Below are 21,181 nucleotides of genomic sequence, written 5' to 3' on the forward strand. Positions count from 1 at the left end.
TCCGTTTGGAGGTAAGGTATCGACACAGCGAGTCACAAGTGGGGGTAATTATTACATTTTTTAAGAGAGAGAAACACATGTCTTGTCGGGGCCTCTAACTCAGGGTACAACAATTTGGTTAAAGCTATTGGGAAGGCTAATCCCATCCATTCAACACACACACACACACACACACACACACACACACACACACACACACACACACACACACACACACACACACACACACACACACACACACACACACACACACACACACACACACACACACACACACACACACACACACACACGGCAGGCAGGCTGGCCCTCGCTGTCATCTGCAACAGTATTGTGTGGGGCGATGCAGTAGACAGTATGTGCATGAGAGAACGTGCACACACACACAGGCTTGTGTGAGTGCACAGGGGACGGATTAGGAGCTTGATGCTGAAAAGACCTCAACCAAACAGCTGCCGCACCAAAGCCCCAAAGAGAGAGAGAGAGAGAGAGAGAGAGATGGTGTGAGAGAGAGAGAGAGAGAGAGAGAGAGAGAGAGAGAGAGAGAGAGAGAGAGAGAGAGAGAGAGAGAGAGAGAGAGAGAGAGAGAGAGAGAGAGAGAGAGAGAGAGAGAGAGAGAGAGAGAGAGAGAGAGAGAGAGAGAGAGAGAGAGATGGAGAGAGAGAGAGAGAGAGAGAGAGAGAGAGAGAGAGAGATGGGGTGAAAGGGAGAGTGAGAGCGAGGGAGAGAGAGAGAGAGGGGAGGTGGGGGGGACACCCATGGCTCTGCTTGACAACTAAGTGCCAGTACCTCACATAGCAACAGTTTCCCGGAAAGGTAATACGACATGGAACAAACATACTGTAGAGATAGTGGTTCACATATGGATGGATGGGTTCACTCATGCACACACACACACACACACACACACACACACACACACACACACACACACACACACACACACACACACACACACACACACACACACACAGAATATAATAAAGACAAAAGCAAACAAGAGACACACAAGCGGGTGCAGAAAAACACATCAGAAGAACACACATAGGTATTAACGCACATACACATACAGCCATGTGCAATAGCAACACACACACACACACACACACACACACACACACACAGAGGCGGAGGGGTGCAGCTGGCTGCTCAGGCAGGCAGAGGGAGAGAGAGCAGATGGAGGCGCTTGAGTGGAGCTCCAGTCAACCAATAAGGTCCAGTGCAATCATGCCTTTTACAGCGAGCCGCCTCATGCTGTTAGTCACCAAACACACACACACACACACACACACACACACACACACACACACACACACACGCACGCACCCCCCCCCCCCCCCACACACACACACTCAAGTTCAACTCTCAATGGCAAAAGATGCAAAGTGCATCAGCTTTATTCATGAGTATGTATGTGCACGGTAGCGTGCCTCACATGCACACTCCCGAGGAACTCAAAACAATCCTGAAAAGGATTTGTTGGCGTTGTTACAACAAGTAAAGAGATAAAGCATCCTCTAAAGAGTCATTTATATACTCCCCCGTCGCACAATACTCGTTAGCTTGAAGATCTGTTATTGTTCTGCGAGCAAAGCAACACGTACTGTACACCACGGAGCATGACTGAGGCTTTAAAACATGTCTCTAAGAACACAACAGTTAACTATTACATGTGGTTGCTGTCGGGCAGAAATCCTTGTACAGTAGCTTCATATTGCAATTTTGAATCTTTTTTTTTTTGGTGTGGAAATGAATGCGTACTTCGTCGTATGACAATGTCTCGTAAAAGTAGTCGAAATAGCCGATCTACAAGCTCACAACGGGTCGCAAAGCAACACACTGTGAGCATGTAAACCGGCTATTTTTGAATGAAAGGGTTAGTCCGTCTGTGTTTATTTAGTTAAGTATTTAACCGACGGAAAGTATTAACATGAGCTCGTGACTAAATAATAACCGATCTGGATACATTCAAAACACAGGTAATTTTTTCCATGTTTCCTGAAAAGTAAGGCGTTTTGGACATAACAAGGTTTCCGTGGCAAGAAGAGTCAGATGCTTTAATTGATTGATATGGTGCCGATACGGACCCCACCTCGTAACCCCACACTCCTAATATATTATTTCCAATTAAAACCAGTGGGGTCGCAGTCTTTTGTTCGCCCGCCGGACAACCAATCATGTTAATTGTCCTTTTTCTTTCATAGCAGCTGCAGTCTCTCTCATATTAAGACATATTCAATTCAAATCTCTGGGACAAGCGTTTATAGCACCGGGCTTATCAAGTGGGACAAAAGGTTCTGTTTTGAATAATTTGACCATTTCTTATCTGGGCTGACACGCTCACAAAGGTCTGCCGTTGACCGCATCTGCCCAGGCAGGCGCCGCTTGAATAATACCTCATTCATTTACACGCCCGGACGCTCCTCCCTCTCTCTCTCTCTCTCTCTCTCTCTCTCTCTCTCTCTCTCTCTCTCTCTCTCTCTCTCTCTCTCTCTCTCTCTCTCTCTCTCTCTCTCTCTCTCTCTCTCTCTCTCTCTCTCTCTCTCTCTCTCTCTCTCTCTCTCTCTCTCTCTCTCTCTCTCTCTCTCTCTCTCTCTCTCTCTCCCTCCCTCCCTCCGGATCGTAAAAAAAAAAAATCACACCCTGTGTGAAGGAGACGGTGCCTTTGGGGCGGGGCTTAACTCATTTCAGTGCGTCCCTATTGGTGGTCTGAGTCCACTTACCAAATGTGTACTCCGTAGCATGCTGCGAACTTGAGTTATGGCTGTTTGAAGGCCAGCCAATGGGAAGACAGAGGGGGCGGGGCTTCAGCAATGCATGCTGGTCCCTATTGGTGGTCTAAGTCCACATAACAAATGTGGACTTGGTGGCATGCTGCAAACTGGACTTATAGCTGTTTAAAATCCCGTGCTCATCCCGTGCTCATACGGGCGCTGGGGGTCCCTGGACCCCTCTTTGATAACTTCATCAATTCATGCTCGTCCCTATTGGTGGTCTAAGTCCACATACCAAATGTGGACTTGGTGGCATGCTGCAAACTGGAGTTATAGCTGTTTAAAATCCCGTGCTCATCCCGTGCTCACACAAACGGACGGACGGACGGACGGACACGCAGACAGAGTCAAACGTAGAGCGGTTGGCACCGCTAAAAAAGGAGGTGTCATTCAGAAACGAACCCGCGGCACAAAAAAACGCACGACTAAAAAGGTTTTCAAGCGGATGCGGACGTGCGTTCGTAACGCTCGCATGGTTTCCAAGGGGCCAGTAGTGGGAAAAGTATACTCGAATGTTTTACTTAAGTAAAAGTATCAATACTGCAATGTAGAAGTGTTACAAGTAAAAGTCCGGAATTCAAAATTTACTTGAGTAAAAGTACAAAAGAATTGGTATCAAAATGTACTTAAAGTACCAAAGTAAAAGTACTAAAATGTTTGAAAATAGCAGATCTACAAGCTCACAACGCGTCGCATCGCGACGAGTTGTGAGCTTGTAGATCGGCTATTTTCAAATAGCCTAGGTGTAAAACAGGCCTAAAGTGGATAATGTACGTTTCATAATATCATAATTTATATCTGAAAAGTAACTAGTAACTGAAGTTTTCAAATAATTGTAGTGGAGCAAAAGTACTATATTTGCCTCTGAGATGTAGTGGGGTAGAAGTAAAAGTACTGAAAACTGGAAATAATCAAGTAAAGTGAAAAATTAAATACATCAATCACTTAAGTACAGTACTTGAGTAAATGTACTTAGTTACTTTACACCACTGCTCCGAATAATAAATAAAACACCACAAAGTGATGAGCCGTTAATGTCACTGTCACACACGCACGCACGCACGCACGCACGCACGCACGCACGCACGCACGCACGCACGCACGCACGCACACACACACACACACACACACACACACACACACACACACACACACACACACACACACACACACACACACACACACACACACACACACACACACACACACACACACACACACACACACACACACACACACACACACACAGCTAGAGTCAACACACAGTCAAAATGATGGCACATTCACGGGGGTCACGGCCCGGAGGTGAGGCTAATTATAGCGACAAGCCTGGGGCCGCTCGGGGTCAAAGCCACGAGGAGGAGGTCTGTTTGGTCAGACGGTGGACCCACCCTGTAGATGTAGTCCAGCAGCGGGGCGGCCTTGTGGGACGGGGGCTCGTCCACGGGCATGGCGATGGGCTCCAGGAGCAGGCTGAGGGGCACGGCCATGCACCAGTCTAACAGACACAGCAGCAGGGACACGATCAGCTGAGAGAGAGAGAGAGAAGAACAACAACACAGTCAGTCCAAGGTTCAAGGTTGTACTTTATTGTTACATCTTGTGTACAGGTATAGCCTGGTTCCAGAGGAATCTGCCTTTGCAAAATTGCATTGCACTTTAGCCCTCGGCAGATTAGGTCTGGCCCCCCTCAATAGAGATTTCATTTCTCGCCGCCATAGCATCGGTAGTAAACGCGTTAGAAAATATTTATTTTCTAAAAGAACAAACAATTGCCCTTAAAGCTTTTGTTGGAAAGAAAGATGTGTTAAGAATAGTTTCATCTGGTTACCAGACTAAATACGAGTGGGGCTAGCTTTCGTTGTTTACTGTTTCAGCACCGGCGCTTGAGTGTGACGTAGCAGGAAGCACAGCTCTGATTGGTTTTAGGTCTAACCAATAGAGTCCGTTTGGATCTTTTTGTAATCGCCCCATGGAAAATAATCTATCGCTGAGAGGGACCAGACTAATATCCACGCAGTGTGTCGTGTGATATTGTCTGGCCACGCGAGGCTAGTACAGGTACATAAGAGTAAAAGTTATTTTGGTTTGACTTCCTTCAGACAATGCAGCAGCATAGGTAACAACAGAATAATGATAGAAATGGTACCTGGACCCCACTTTGAGAACCAATGCTTCAGATCTCAACCGTTCTCCCGTTCTCTTACCTTTTTATCTGCTTCCACGGACGAGTGCTCTGCGCTCGGCAACAGGAAGGAGATTGTGGCGACAAAGATCTGTGTGTGAAACAAGTAGAACACTGAGTATGAGGCTGTCTTCAAGCTAACAAAGCCGTCGTCGGGTCACATTGTTAGCTTGACTAACGGCTGTTAGTTAGTTAGCCAACTATCTAGCTTATAAAAAAATGTCAATGAGTGTTCAACATTTCATCATTGTTGTTGTTGAAGGATGTTGACGAGGGTTTCACATTGCACTACATTGGTTTGGTGGAATCTCCACACGGCCTTATGGGATGATGGATATTTGATTGTGTGTGTGTTTCTCTACGAGAGAGAGAGGGCGAGAGAGAGACGGGGAGTGTGTGTGTGTGTGTGTGTGTGTGTGTGTGTGTGTGTGTGTGTGTGTGTGACTGTGTGTGTGTGTGTGTTACCTGGATGATCTTCTTGGGCAGGCTGGGTTCCAGCCTCTGAAGATGTTCCCAGTGGGAGATGAGCAGCTGAAACAGGTCACAGGCCACCTGGGCCACGGCCTTGTTCCCAAACTAAAAGCCAAGCAGAGAGACAGAGGGAATAGTTCAGAACAACAGTCTGCAATACACAGCAGCTTAAAACAGAGAGAAGAAACATGATAAGGGAGAAATGGATGAGTGCTACTTTCACGCCCTATGAACTCCTTACAGCCTGCTAAGAACATCAGAATTTTGTTCACTTCGTTTTTTACCGCGGCTCTGCTCACTCGCCGTGCGCATAATAAGCATAATTTTGTTTCCACTTCAATCCTGGCCTCATTTCTTTTTTTTTCCTCCTCTGGGGGACTCTCATTGCCAGAAAAGGATTTTGAGTTGTTGACAATTTTCTTTCAAATGTAGGATTTCTTAAGTGATTTGAAATTCTTTGCGCAGAAATAGAATTTGCCCATTTCTTGGGTTCTGAAAGCCTCTCAACGTGTAACAAGGCCAGACAATGTGAGGGAGTGCGAGAGATGGACAAACACACAAAAAAAGAGGCTCTGGGAGTTCAGCACCTGCTTTTAGAGAAGACCTCCCCCCCCACACACACACACACACACACACACACACACACACCCTCTATTTTTGGGGCTGGTCGAGGCTGTGTGTCAAGTTGTGCAGTAGAGTGATTACTGCTCCATTAGAGAGAGAGAGGGAGACAGAGAGGGGGGGGGGGGGGGCGTGCGGGATGGAGCTGGAAGCCGGGGAGATGTGGCTGCTTAACTCATTCAATCCGAGAACGCATCTCTGTCATTTTAGATTTCTTTGGACTATTCAAAAATAGCAGATCTACAAGCTCATAGTGCGGCTATGAGCTTGTAGATCTGCTATTTTTGAAAAATCGTGAAAATGTGTGCAAATCTTTGAATATATATATATTTTTAAAGTGAACATTTGTAACCCAAATCTTCGAATCTGGGGGTCCCTCCCTGGAACTAAATATTATGAGATGGGGGTCCGCGGCCAAATACATCCTTCCTTGACGTGAAAAAGTTTGAGAATCACTGATATTATATATATATTTTTTTTTACTGTAAGGATTTAGAAGACATTTGTAGAATCCCCAGAAGCAAAGATTTGAGTTACAGATGATGGCTTTAAAAAATATATTTATTCAAAGATTTGCAAATATTTCAGGATTTTTCAAAAAAATTGATTTCTTTGGCTATTTTTGAATAGCCAAAGAAATCTTAAAATGACACAGATGCTTTCCCGGTCTTAATGGGTTAAATTGGCCCACATCAACTGAGAGCGTGTAGCCAGGAAATTACACCACCACCAGCACCACCAAAAGCCTTTTCTACCCAGAATTAAAAAGACCCCAAAAAAGGGTCTCAGTCACCACTGGATGTCAGAGCATTCCCCCTTCACTCACATGCAGGAAAAAACAAAAACAATATATACACAGTCGCTCACGAAGGTCTCGCTCTTTCTCTCTCGCTCTCTCTCTCCTCACTTTTACACGCATTGAAATTGTTCTGCAGGCCATTTATGTAATCAACTATTATTTTGGTCTGATGTAAAACTGAGGGCTTCTACTGTATGCTTCTGCTAGTAAAAACAAAATAGGATAGGCCCTGGGATAAAAAAAACTCAGGATGCTAACATGAAGCCATTTATGCTACATACATTTATGGAACAGTTAACATCTCTGGCCCCCGGCCTTCGCGGGCTGGCCGGAGATAATGAGTAGGTGCTGACAAACTTATTAAAAAGTTAGTAGTGTTAAAAGGTTGTAGAAAATGTTAATGCAGTTCATACTGTATGTGGTGTGTTAATATTAGACCCACTCTTCCAAAATCGTTGGTTAACCACATGAACCCTAGGCTAGTTTCCACGGTCCCAACAGGGGGTCCGGGACCCTTAGGGCATGCGTAGAGTTTCTACAAGGGGGGCGCCAAATCTTTTTGTGATGGTAACTTTTTTTAGTTTTAGTTTTTTACATTAAACGTCTGAAAATACACATTAACATGAATCAAAGACATTAATAGAAAAGATCATGTGTAAACAAACAAACAAACAAAAAACATGAATGTACACAAACACGTGATGATAGTGCTGTCAAACAAGCCTATGAAATGTATGAAAAAGTTACATTTTATACAATATGTGGTGGGGGTCTCTGCTTCGTCTCTCTCTCAGCTAAGGGGTCTTTGGCCTGAAAAAACATTGAAAACCAAATATACATAGTTGACCGAAGTCCCCCAGGGCTCTACGACCACTCTTTTTTCTCCCTCTAGACTAAATCGAAACATTACCGTAAACAGGCTGGATTTAACAGGATGTTAAATTCCACAACGTGCTGCGTTATGAGCTTGTTGATGGGCTATTTTTGCCTAATGTTTGCCTCCTGCATCGGCATGCTAGTGTAGCAGTAGTGGCTCAGAGCCTCTGCCAGATGACCAAAAAGCCTAATATCCCAGAACATAGGGTTCGATGTGCCACACCACGGGGCACGTGGACGGGGGGGGACTCCATGTTGAGTTAATCATCACTGACCTTTAGAGTCACTCCCAGGATGTTGATAGCTTCTTTGACCAGGTGATGGATGTTGTCCTGCATCAGCTCCTCACACACCCACAGGCCCAGACTGCACACCGCTATGCACCTGGAACACACGTCTGAGGTCAGCCCCCAGTGGAACTGGACATGCTTTACCAACCCACTGACCGGGGGCTCCCAGAAGTCTATAGACGAATCCACGGAGCGCTGCGGTGTCAGACTCCTACTGCGGTGTGCATTCTGACACCTCAGTCATGATTGTGCCAGAGGAGCGCTCTGTGGATTCATCTATACCAGTGGTTCTCAAACTTTTTCATGTCAAGGACCCCCAAATTGATACTTATTAGCCCGTGGACCCCCATTTGTAAAGATACGCCAGGGACCCCCATAAGAGAAGATTTGTACGGCTCTAGCATGATTCTCAATCATTGTAATTTAAGGACCCCCCCAGTTTGACGTGCATTAGGCTACAGACCTCCATTTAATAGCATTTGTATCTCTGGGACCCCAATTCATATTGTAAAATCAATGTTAATTTAACTCTGAGAGCGTACAAATGGAACCAAATGGACCCGTTAGGGTCCATTTGGTTCCATTTGTACGCTTCCATTCCATTTGTACGCTTCCATTCCATTTGTACGCTTCCATTCCATTTGTACGCTTCCATTCCATTTGTACGCTTCCATTCCATTTGTACGCTTCCATTCCATTTGTACGCTTCCATTCCATTTGTACGCTTCCATTCCATTTGTACGCTTCCATTCCATTTGTACGCTTCCATTCCATTTGTCCCCGGACCCCACTTTGAGAACCAATGATCTATACTAGGCCCCTCCTTTTAACCCCTACACGCCGATCTACTGTACAAGCTCAGATGTGAGCTTGTACTTGTGTAAGTAAGAGACAAATAAAACCCTTCTTGAGACAGACAGTCTTACCTGGCTAATTCACAGTGTTCGTTCCTCGCCGTCATCAGCAGGATGCTGACCAGGTATTCCTACAGAGGTGAACACAGAGCGTCATTATTAGACCAACCTCACAGCGGCAGCAATGGCTCAGGAGGTAGAGCGGGCCGCTTGGGAATCGTAAGGTTCCAAGTTTGATTCCCGCTTTCCACCTGGCTTTGTGTTGAAGAGTCCTTGAGCAAGACACTGAACCAGAGTCCTGCATGGGTCCAATTTTGATAACCACGCCCGCCCCGCCCGTCAATAATCAGATCCGTAGACCGTCCCATCACCCGTGATTATATGAAAATACAAACCAGACCCACCCGTCAAATAATGGACCCGCTGTCCGCCCGTTTACCCGTGATTACATGCAGTAAAATATGAATAGCCTACAGACAGGCACTCAATTTAAAAGTGTGTTGAAATGCCTTTAACACAAGATGCATTCAACAATAGCGCTACATTCAGTTATCAGTTTTGTTCAGAAATCTGCACGTCAAGTGAAGAACGGAGGAGTGAGCTTTCCATATATAGCAACACGCGAGAACGCGCATACACGCAGTACGCATGTGTCGTAGTTTACATTGTCAGATGGTTTAAATTTGAAGGTTTAACAGGATGTTCAATGTGTTTTTGTGAGTTAAGATAACTGACCGGCGTGCTCTATGCCGGGCCGGCGTGCTGTGTTAAGTTACACAAGTGACGTTGTTGACGGCGGAAAAAGTGCTCTCTGATTTTCACAATAAAATGTTACCCACCCCGCGTTTAGTTCAGCACCGCCCGTCCCCGTAAACTTATAAAAGTATATTTTTCACCCGCTTTCACCAGTCAAACGCAACCCGTTGCAGGACTCGGCACTGAACTCCCTAACTGCCCCGGGTGAGCACGTTGGTGCCTTGCATGGTTTCCTCCACCGTTTGCGTGATTGAATTAAAATAAAAAGCCCCGGATAGTAACTTTACAAGACAAAAAAACACCAAAACACACACCAACTTTGCAAGTGCAACATCAGGACTCACTCAAAATTAACTTTCATGGAAGTGTTTTTATTATAGTTTATACAGCATTTTCCTCCACTTCATATATTGTCTTTGTACCTTGATGTTCTCGTTGCTCATGGCGATGTCATCAGGCACCTGCTGCAGCAGTGGAATGTGAAGGTAGAGGTTCGGGAAACAGACCATGGAGCCCAGGATGGTCTGTGCCTCCACTCTGGGAGCCTGGCGAACATACACACACACACACACACACACACACACACACACACACACACACACACACACACACACAGGACAAAAACAACAACATGATATCATTAATGCACTAAATGGCACATGAAAACAACCTGCTTCCAGGAAAATCACATGAGCTGACCGTGGCAGGAAAACACCACTCACACATCCCTGTACAAAGGGATTGTGTTGATTCCACCGCATGAAATGTTCCAGGGTAAGGCAGCAGCTATCAGTGGTAAATATTGCACTTTTTCTCCACTACAATTCATGGAAAACGTTAGTTACTAGTGACTTTGTAGGTTTTGATTATTATTACAAAACATACATTAACCACTTCAGCCCTGTATACATTCCGGCCATTTGAAAATAGCCGATCTACAAGCTCACAATGCGTCGCGTAAAAATGTGTAAAAAATGTTTTAATACATTTCTTATGAATCAATGAATCGAAGTCGAAGAAAATCTAATAGATTGTTTTATAATCGGCAGAATTGAAATTCTCTCCAAGTCTCCAAGACTTTTTAGAAAAGCTTTACCACTTCAATCATTATTGTGTTGTTGTGTGTTGTTGTTGTTGTGTGTACCTCCAGGGATTCGGTGCTCAGGACGCGGCCGGCAGCGGTGATGAAGTCTCCCAGCAACATGCTGAAGCCTGGCAGACCCAGGAAGAAGAACCGTGGAGAGCAGGAGCGGATGACTGTGTTCAGAATGTCCTGGAGGATGCACCCACACCCGCACACATGCACACGCGCACACACACACACACACACACACACACACACACACACACACACACACACACACACACACACACACACACACACACAGAGAAAGGAGCATACATCAGTGAGTGGAACAAAGCCAATTCTATCACTTCTGTTAATTAGACCACACCATGCTTTCATATTCTTTCAACAAGAAGTGTATAATGTTGCCAAAGAGCAAATTAGTGTCGACCAGGAAACCACAAAATAAATGAAGCAACCCTTTTTCACCCAGTGCCAATTGTCTAAGTGATCCTGGGCGCTACACTCCCCCTGCCAGCCTAGGGAGCCCAGAGCCGAGCTCACGCCTCCTTCAACTGACTTTCTTATCACCTGACAGGGGGGAGTTTCCCCAGTTGGACGTAGTGCGTGGAAGGAACACGTTATTCCAACCAGTTTCTTTCCCCTCCATCAGGCGCCCCGGCTGGTATGGGGGAGGCATTATAGTGACCAGGATTACTACATGTTTTTGTGAGGGTACCAACCCTAGGATACACGGGGAGAACATGCAAACTCCCCAAAGAGTGGTCCCTTTCGCCAACCCCACCTAGGGTATGGGCACTGATGACGCGGAGGATAGGACACGCCCCCAGCGCCAACAGCGTCCCCGGCAGGAATCTAACCCAGGACCTTCTAGCTGTGAGGCGACAGGTGCTACTGACTGCGCCACCGTGCCCCCCATTCTCCATTTCTGACATTTTTTATTTTATTTGTGGCATTTTTATGCTTTTCATATTCAGTTAGGTCAGTGTGGAGAGACAGAAAGCCAAGGGCAGAGAGAGAGAGAGAGAGAGAGAGAGTAGACATGCGAGGCCAGGCTCAGTGGCTCAGGAGGTACGTATAGCGGCTGCTTGGGAAACGGAAGGTTCCTGGTTCAATCCCCAGGTTCAAGCCCCTGGGTTAGTGTCAAAGTGTCCTTGAGCAAAATGCTCAACCCCTAACTGCTGCTCCCGGTAAGCGGGTTGGTGCCTTGCATGGTTTCTTCCGCCGTCAGTGTGTGCGTGTGCGTGTGCGTGTGCGTGTGCGCGTGCGCGTGCGCGCGCGCGTGCGTGCGCGTGTGTGTGTGAATGTGTGCGTGAATGTGTGAATGTAATGCACATACTATGCACCATTTCTTTTTATTTAACCCATTCAAACCGGGAACGCACCTGTGTAACCACTTCATCCATATGTTATACTTAGGCTATTCAAAAATAGCAGATATACAAGCTCATAGCGCGGCATGACGCGCTATGAGCTTGTAAATCAGCTATTTTTGAAAAAATCTTGACCATTAAATGCAAATATTTGAATATATATATATATGTTTTAAAGGGAACATTTGTAACTCAAATCTTTCTAGGAGAGGGGGGGTCCAGGTTTAGTTACTGTAACGGTACAAAGACGTGCAGTTTGTACTGAAGTGAAGTAATGCTCGGGTTAACCCAGGTGCCAGCAGGTGCACGCACACACACACACACACACACACACACACACACACACACACACACACACACACACACACACACACACACACACACACACACACACACACACACACACACACACACACACACACACACACACACACACACACACACACACACACAGTGTCTGGCTGCCTGGAGAGACCAGGCCAAATGAAGGAAGAGGAAAAAAAAGTCCCTAGGTGGCCTCTTTCAGAGAGTTGTGTTAATGCACCTATTGTCGGAGCGAGGGGCCATTCTTTTCTGCCACACAGCGCCACATGGAGGGGCCGCAATTCCCATTTCTATACATACACCTTCAAATCAGGTTCCCTCTACTTACAACCGCACAATGGAAAACACTTTGTACACTCCACCGCGGCTGTGGCGGCGGCGGCTTCCTCCGAAATGCTCATTTCAGGCAATCAAGCAACAGTTTGTCGCATGCTAATTACCTCTGACTGCTCGGCGCATTACGCCTCAGAGGTCAATTACCAGCAAAACGAGGGTAAAATGGGCCCTCCAAGCCAAAACGCTCTCTCTCTCTCTCCCCAGCAATTTTCGACGTGCGCAAAGCGGGTTGTTGTCTTGACTTCCTGCTTATTGCTCCCCCCGCGCGCGTGTTTATTCTATGTCTCTCTTTTGTTTGCCTGCACTCCCCTGTTTACCGAGGATTCATTTGAGGTGATTAACCCATTATGACCGGGAACGCGTCTGTGTGTGTCATTTTTAGATTTCCTTGGCTATTCAAAAATAGCAGACATACAGCTTCTATGTCTGCTATTTTTTAATAGCCAAGGAAATCTAAAATAGCAGACATACAAGCTCATAGCGCGGCACCGAGTGACGCGCTATGAGCTTGTATATCTGCCTCTTTTTTTTTTTAAATCGTGAAAAGTTGTGCAAATCTTTGAATATATATTTTTTTTAAAGCGTCATTTTTTAACTTAAATCTTTGCTTCTGGGGATTCTACAAATGTCTTCTAAATCCTAACAGTTTTTTTGCAAAAACTTATGTTGCTATTATCAGTGGTTATCAAACTTTTTTTATGTCAAGGACCCCCAAAATGATATGTATTTAGCCACAGACCCCCATCAAAAAATATTTTGTTCCAGGGACCCGCCAGAGGCAAAGATTTGAGTTAAAAATGTTATATAAAAATATATATTGAAAGATTTGCACAAATGTACACATATTTAAAAAAATTAAAAATAAATAGCAGATCTACAAGCTTGGTGCCGAGCTATGAGCTTGTATATCTGCTATTTTTGAATAGCCTAAGAAATAGCACAGATGCATTACCGGTCTTAATGGGTTAATGACACAGGTAGGGAGGGGGGGATACAGTATTGCGTGCGCGACTGCGTGTGTGTACTGTATGTGCGGTGCATCTGTGTCTGGGTGTGTGTTTGTGTGTGTGTGTGTGTGTGTGTGTCGTGTTTGCTGAGGTGCCCGTGGGCTCGGGGCAGAAGCGGGGGCTGGTGTTTGAATTGCCCGATTTACACGCGTTTTATGGCTGCCTGGGAGGCAGGTGTTTCTGCTGGTGGACCTTGCCTCTGTACACAAACATGCACACACACGCATGTCAAAGATAAGAGATAAGGCCACGTTTCCTGCCCCAGCCTCAGATGCTGCATTGTGATACCGAGAAGTGTGTGTGTGTGTGTGTGTGTGTGTGTGTGTGTGTGTGTGTGTGTGTGTGTGTGTGTGTGTGTGTGTGTGTGTGAATGATTTGGCTTGACAAGTTAAAAGTAATAACCAAGGTTTGCAATTAGTTGTTATTATCCTATTTTGTTATGACATAGAAGCTGAACACTGTTAATCTCCGGTGTAGCAATGATTAATCAGGGGAAAAACCCAAATCGTGTGTGTCAGAATGTTTTGTAATGTTTATTTTTGGAGATGTGGCATTAGCGTATCAGTTAATATGAATTATGACTATGTTATGGATGAGCTTGAGTTGAGTCAAGTTTATTTATAAAGTATAAAGTTGAGGATCGGGAATCTCGTACCTGCAATTGATGGTGGATTTGTTTAATGAAATCGTTGAGGAAGAGAGACTGTTCTGTGCGTGACTTGGGTGTGGTTGAAAATTAATTGTACACAGTATGATTGAGTAAATATTGACTCTTTTTGAAAGAATACAAATATGAGTTTTTTTTGTTTTGTTAAGATAGGACGAATGTTGAACTGTATTGGTAAAGCCTGGAAGGTGAGATATGACAAGCTACAAAAAATACTTTTTTTTTGATTAATCTGTCCATTATTTATTTGATTATTTTTCAGTTATGGAAAATACTTACAGTAGCACTCGTTATCTGAACCCAATCTGACAGGAATGTGCATAATATGTTTACATATTATACACTATTATATAATAAAATGCAAAAACGTTTTTTGGTGGAAATATTTGCATGATGCCCCACAAAACCGATCATTCAATAATCACGATTGCTAAAACGTAACGTAGTTGTTGTTTTTTGGGTCTGTAGATCATTTATTGGATCAATTAACTCACCCCTCCTTCACTACATCAGTGGCTCCCAAACTTTTTAGCTTGAGGCACAAAAGAGAAATTAGCTGCGTCTCCCTGTGACCCAAACTAGTGAAAATTAGCCGATCTACATGCAACGCGTTGTGAGCTTGTAGTTCTTTTTTTCTCCACTACTTCTCAAACGTTTTCTTTTTAATTGTATTTTTTATTAACTCTTAAACTGCCAGAGTTTTTTTTTATTTACCCCCAGAGACTGCCAGTGTTTTCTAAGCTAGTACTTAGAAAAAATGATATATTTTTGTCCGTTTATTTTTTAACATTGAAGTGAAAGGAGCAGCAACTTTTTGGAAAAATTGTATCTCCTGGTTCTTTGTGACGAACGGAAAAACGGAAAAACCCAAAAAATAAAAAATAAATTTAGAATGTATTTTTTGTAAAAAATATGTTTTGCCAAAAACGTTTATAAACATTTTTGGCAGGTAATGAGTTTGGAATGTCTTAGATTTTTTTTTATATATGTATTTGTATGTATTTTTTCAGAAAAAGTTAGATTTGTGTATTCTTTTGAAATAACGTTTTTAAAAAAAAGCAATATTTGCTCGCCACCCCACAAATGTGCCCCGGACCCAGTGTATGGGGGAAACAGTTCTCTACATTATTAAGACATGCTCTTGCATTGAAGTGGCGTCGTGTACCACCAGCGTGGAATTACACTACAGACGTTTGCACTAGCAGCCTGCAGTCCCCAGTGAGACTCCATGTTCCTCTACACAACAACACAGCATATGGCAACGATGAAGGAGAGAGACCATCTGCTGCCCAGTTAAAGTAGCTCAGCAAAACAATACCTAGACCCTGGCTTTAATTACAGGTGTATGCACGTGCGTGTGTGCGTTTATGTGTGTGTGTGTGTGTGTGTGTGTGTGTGTGTGTGTGTGTGTGTGTGTGTGTGTGTGTGTGTGTGTGTGTGTGTGTGTGTGTGTGTGTGTGTGTGTGTGTGTGCGAGAGAGCGAGAGACTCTTCTAAGTTGAGTTCTTTTGTTCCCTGTGTGTGTGTTGTGATCATTCCATCTGCTGCCTATTTTTCCCTCGCTGTATTTTTCTCCTGTCTTTTAGTGAGATGGACTGTTGAGTGCTTTATTACTGTCCTCAACGCACTATGTTTAGTGCATTTGTTCTCAAAGTGGAGTACGGGGACCCCCAGGGGTCCTTGAGGGAGTTCCAGGGGGTCCCCAGCTAAATGATGGATAGGAACCAAATGGACCCTTATGGGTTTGTAACTCTGAGAGTGTACAAATGGAACCAAATGGACCCTGACGGGTCCATTTGGTTCCATTTGTACACTCTCAGAGTTAAATTAACATTGGTTAAAACCAATGTTAATTTATTTAGTCGACAATGTGAATTGGGGTCCCAGAGGTATAAATGCCATTAAATGGGGGTCCGTAGCCTAATGCATGTCAAACTGGGGGTCCTTGAAATTAAAATGGTTGAGAATCACTGCTAGAGAGCCGTAAAAACCTTCTCTTATTGGGGTCCCTGGCTTATCTTTTCAAATGGGGGTCTGCGGGGTAATAAGTGTCAATTAGAGGATCCTTGACATGAAAAAGTTTGAGAACCACTGGTTTAGTGTATCTGGTGTTGGTGTGTTTGTTTGTGTGTTTGTGTTTGTGTGTTTGTGTGTTTGTGTGTGTGTGTGTGTGTGTGTGTGTGTGTGTGTGTGTGTGTGTGTGTGTGTGTGTGGGTGCCACTGCTTTGGTAGCCATTTACCAGTGTTTCTCACCCTTAACCTGAATTAAGACCTGAGGCCGATTCTACGAATGCCTTCTAAATCAGTACTTCTCAAACCCCAAATTGAGAAATAAATATACGGTAGTGGTTAAGTACAGTACTTGAGTAAATGTACTTAATTACTTTACACCACTGACAAGAAGAAAATAGCGTTCTTCTCCCGCGTGCGTACTGCGGCCGGCTAAAGTCGAACGCCGCTAGGCGCTAAGCTAAGCAGAATTTGATTCAATTCATCATAAGATTATGGTGCCAGTTTAACCACTTTCAACCTCACGTCCCTATGTTTGGGCAGGTCATTATCATGATACGCAGTTTCCTCTTTCTGTCTTTTTGTTTGGTCATTTTATAATAGTGGGACAGCAGCCAGAAGCTATGGCTATTTGGGAATCCCTGCTGTATGAAACAATATCAAAGTGAATTGTTATCAGTTAACCCATTAAGACCGGGAACGCATCTGTGTCATTTTAAGATGTCTTTGGCTATTCAAAAATAGCAGATCTACAAGCTCATAGCGCGGCACCGAGTGCCGTGCTATGAGCTTGTAGATCTGCTATTTCTTTAAAAAATATACATATATATTTTTAAAGCCAACATTTTTTACTCAAATCTTTGCTTCTGGGGGATTCTACAAATGTCTTCTAAATCCCAACAGTTTTTTGAAAAAACTTATGTTGCTATAATATCAGTGGTTCTCAAACTTTATTTACGTCAAGGACCCCCGAAATTATATGTATTTGGCCACGGACCCCCATCTCAAAATATTTTGTTCCAGGGACCCCTCGGAAGCAAAGGTTTGAATTGACCAAAAATAGCAGATCTACAAGCTCATAGCACGGCACTCGGTGCCGCGGTATGAGCTTGTATATCTGCTATTTTTGAATAGCCAAAGAAATCTAAAAAATGACACACAGATGCGTTCCCGGTCTTAATGGGTTAAAAGAAAGAGAAAAAAGTTTGGGATTTTCCAAATGGCACTCTCTCAGCAAAGCCCAGTAGCAGCCCACCTGTATGGCTATGCAGAAACGAGGACGTCATTAATCATTAACCACGTTTGGGGGGTTTAGGGGTCAACTGTCACATTTCAAACGGGCATTAAGGTAGTGGCACACAAGACTCCACTTCTTTGTTCCTTCATGCCGGTAAGTTGAGTTGACTTGTTTTGTTGTGGGACAGCGGCAGCAGGTGTGAGGTGGGTTCATCTACCAAACACCCAGTACACAGATGTCAGCCATACGACGTACATCGCCCAGCAGTGTTGATTTCGTATCGACTAAAACTATGACGAAAAATGTTCCGTCGACTACCTTTTTTCACTGACGAAAACTAAATAAAAACAGCCTTTTTCAGCAAGATGTTAAACAAGAAGTGAATGGAGCAGCAAATCTTCAAATCCTGATATCTTGGGTTCTGGACATAAAAAAAAAATATATATATATATATTTTTTTTTTTTCATGCCGTCGGCGACGTCATTGGGACCCTGGGCTTATAAAAACGTGACGTCGGCGAGGTCAATGGCACTGAATGAGTTCATGCGAGCTGGGGAGAGTGCGGTCAAATTCTTTGTTCCTCTATAGCCGTGTTTTCACTACAGTGCCAGTATATCACCAGCTAAATAAGCATACCTTGGCTTTCTGGCATGGCAGTGGGAGGAGAGTTGTTTTCACATGCCTTCCTTGGCAGTACATTTTACATTACGTTTATTTTATAACTGTACTTTTTGCAAACTGTAAAAAAATAAAGTAAGTCAATCAGTACCCGTGCGAGAGGTGACTGCAAGCACACTTCTGTTCTCCCTCCCAGGGGCGTCACGGCCATTCACTGTGCGTACGACGCAACACCCTCACTCTCACAGATCCGTGATTTCATACCCCCCAATTTTTGAAAAAATAAAAAATAAATATATTTTTTGATAATACATCGGTAAGATCAGGCAAAAATAAGAATTAAATAACCTAACACTAACCCTAAAACCGAAATAAAGTAACCAAAACACGAAAAAAAACGAACAAAAAACGTTGCAAAATTTTGAAAATACAGAATTTGTTTACATTTGACAGTTACAAATGTTTTTCACGCTTTTTCAAAAATAGCAGATCTACAAGCTCATAGCGCGGCACTCGGTGCCGCGCTATGAGCTTGTAGATCTGCTATTTTTGAATAGCCAAAGTGTAAAGTAAGGGGTAGTCCACCGAAAGTCCATCCCCCCCCACCTTCTGAGAGCCTGTGACGTCCCTGCTCCCTCCCTATGATATTATTTGTATGGGGGGGGGTTGTTGTGTGCTGCTGCTGTGCCACAAAGCAGTGACACGGATGTGTTGCTGCAGTGCTCTGAGGTGAGGGAGTGGTGTTATTAGATAGATTACTGCTATTGTCCCCTGGTTTGTGGTGCCTTGGTGGTGCTCAGTGAGCCAGACAGACAGACAGACAGACAGACAGACAGACAGACAGACAGACAGACAGACAGCAGTGTTGTCAGATTTTGCGAGAGAAATAAGCAACCAGATCTATGAAAACAAGCCCAAAAGAAGCATCTACTGTATAATATAATAGGCCACATGAGCACCTTAAAGCTATATGGTATATCGGCTATTTTCAAACAAATCTTGGAAGAAAAAAAAAACGAAATATTTTGAATATTTTAACACAAATCTGCTACGGGGGTCCCTCTGGCACCAAATATTTTTGGATGGGGGGTGGTTGTGGACTAATAGCCTATGTTCATTTGGGGGTCCTTGACCTGAAAACATCTGAGAACCACTGGTATGAACAGCATTTAAGAAACAAGCCCCAAAACCCGCTAAACCCCGAAACTACCAATACTTTACAGGCGACTTTACTGAAAAAACAAGTCGCTTAAAATAAGCAGACATGGCAACACTGGCTGACAGACAGACAGACAGACAGACAGACAGACAGACAGACAGACAGACAGGACCAAAGCCCTGACCTTCACACCCTTCCCAGTCAGGGAGGAAGATCCCTCCGAGGAGAACAGTCAGTTATCGCCCTGTAAGGTTATACTCACGACACTCACATCTAGTCACACTGCCTGGGAATCCCCCCCCCTCCTCCTCCCCCTCGCAGTGAAAAAAAGCTCCACATGCAAAGTTAGGATTTTAATTGGGTCAAAAAAATTGCAAATGAGAAATAATGTGTTTGAGAAAAAAAAAAAAGTCTATTGCTGAAAAGAGGCTATTTATCCCCAAACCACTCAGTCCCAAACTAGAATGTTTCAAGCATGTGCACTTATGTTGACGCATACTGAAGGCTCAGCCAGGAAAAAGGTGGGGCGAGCCCCCCCCCAAAAAGAGAGAGAGGGGGGGGGAGTGAAGAGATGGAGTAGAAAGAAAGAGTGTGTGATGGACTTGAAAATGAAAATATATGTGTGACTGGGAGGGAGGGAGGGAGGCTCAGCAGAGGAGGAAAGAGAGGAGAGGAGAGGAGAGGGAGGGATGCGGGCAGAGAGGAAGGAGGAGGGGTAGGGGTGTGTGTGGGGGGGAGCGGGAGGGGGGGGTGAGAGCCACTTTCTTATGTTAAGCAGGCGTGCGTCTGTCCTCCATTGTGTGGCGTGAGGACTCTTTTCTCCGGCCAATTTGAGCACGCTTCAGTGGCCGCCCCCCCCCCCTGGCCCCCCGACGCATTATACTGAACCACAACAAAAGCTGGAGAATGCTGCCCCCCCCCACACCCCCGCCCGCACGCACCCCCACCAAACACACACACACACACACTCATTGCTCTACTCTATACTGCGTTCCCCCAGCCTGCCCCCCCCCCCACACACTCCTGTTCGGAAACACACACACACACACACACACACACACACGCACGCACACACACACACAGGCCCACTCTGGGCCCCTGGCTGACGTGTCAGTCAGTCTAACGGCGCGCGACAGACCGCAGTCCTTAATTAATCACGTATACGCGGTGGGGACTCAAAACATTATTTAACGACACGGAAAACATTCTAATAAGCTTGTCGCACTGCCAAGACGAGGCAATAGAATACACACACACACACACACACACGCACGTGCGTACGCACGCATGCATAGCATACAAATGGAAAATAAAGGAATTTGAATCTCCATCCTCTCTCTCTCTCTCTCTCTCTCTTTTTCATCCCCCCGTCTTTTGTGTTTTTTTATTGGGCGGCTCTGTCCCTCGCTAGCAGCCTGGGTGTGACAACAGGAGACAGGAAGATGGCACTGGATGCCAAAACACACAACCATCCTTCAACCCCACTTTGGGTGGGGGGGTTTGGGGGGGGTACTACCGCTCAGTGGTGTAAAGTAACTAAGTACATTTACTCTAGGTACTGTACTTAAGTACAATTTTGAGGTACTTTTACTTACACTGGAGTATTTCCAAATTGTCTATACTTTTACTTCTACTCCACTACATCTCAGAGGCAAAATATTGTACTTTTACTCCACTACAATTATTTGAAAACTTTAGTTACTAGTTACTTTGCAGATATAAATTATTACATTATAA

General features: G+C 44.6%; 1 protein-coding gene across 4 annotated transcripts in view; it reads right to left on the bottom strand.

Moving 5' to 3' along the window:
• ralgapa2 (Ral GTPase activating protein catalytic subunit alpha 2) overlaps positions 1–21,181 on the bottom strand; it is a 252,180-nt gene that overhangs the window by 108,154 nt on the left and 122,845 nt on the right. For all 4 annotated transcript variants that reach the window (XR_014599889.1, XM_084045660.1, XM_084045658.1 and 1 more), the window contains 7 exons: positions 10,771–10,899; positions 10,049–10,171; positions 8,943–9,001; positions 8,002–8,110; positions 5,425–5,535; positions 4,982–5,050; positions 4,166–4,303 (listed from right to left, as the gene is read on the bottom strand). Coding sequence is in view for 3 of the 4 variants with exons in the window: in XM_084045660.1 (XP_083901786.1) it covers positions 4,166–4,303; positions 4,982–5,050; positions 5,425–5,535; positions 8,002–8,110; positions 8,943–9,001; positions 10,049–10,171; positions 10,771–10,899 (738 nt within the window). In the remaining variant the exon portion in view is untranslated. The remainder of the gene's footprint in view (positions 1–4,165; positions 4,304–4,981; positions 5,051–5,424; positions 5,536–8,001; positions 8,111–8,942; positions 9,002–10,048; positions 10,172–10,770; positions 10,900–21,181) is intronic.

The sequence above is a fragment of the Gymnoscopelus microlampas genome, assembly GCF_963454915.1.
Source record: "Gymnoscopelus microlampas genome assembly, chromosome: 20".
NCBI lineage: Eukaryota > Metazoa > Chordata > Actinopteri > Myctophiformes > Myctophidae > Gymnoscopelus > Gymnoscopelus microlampas.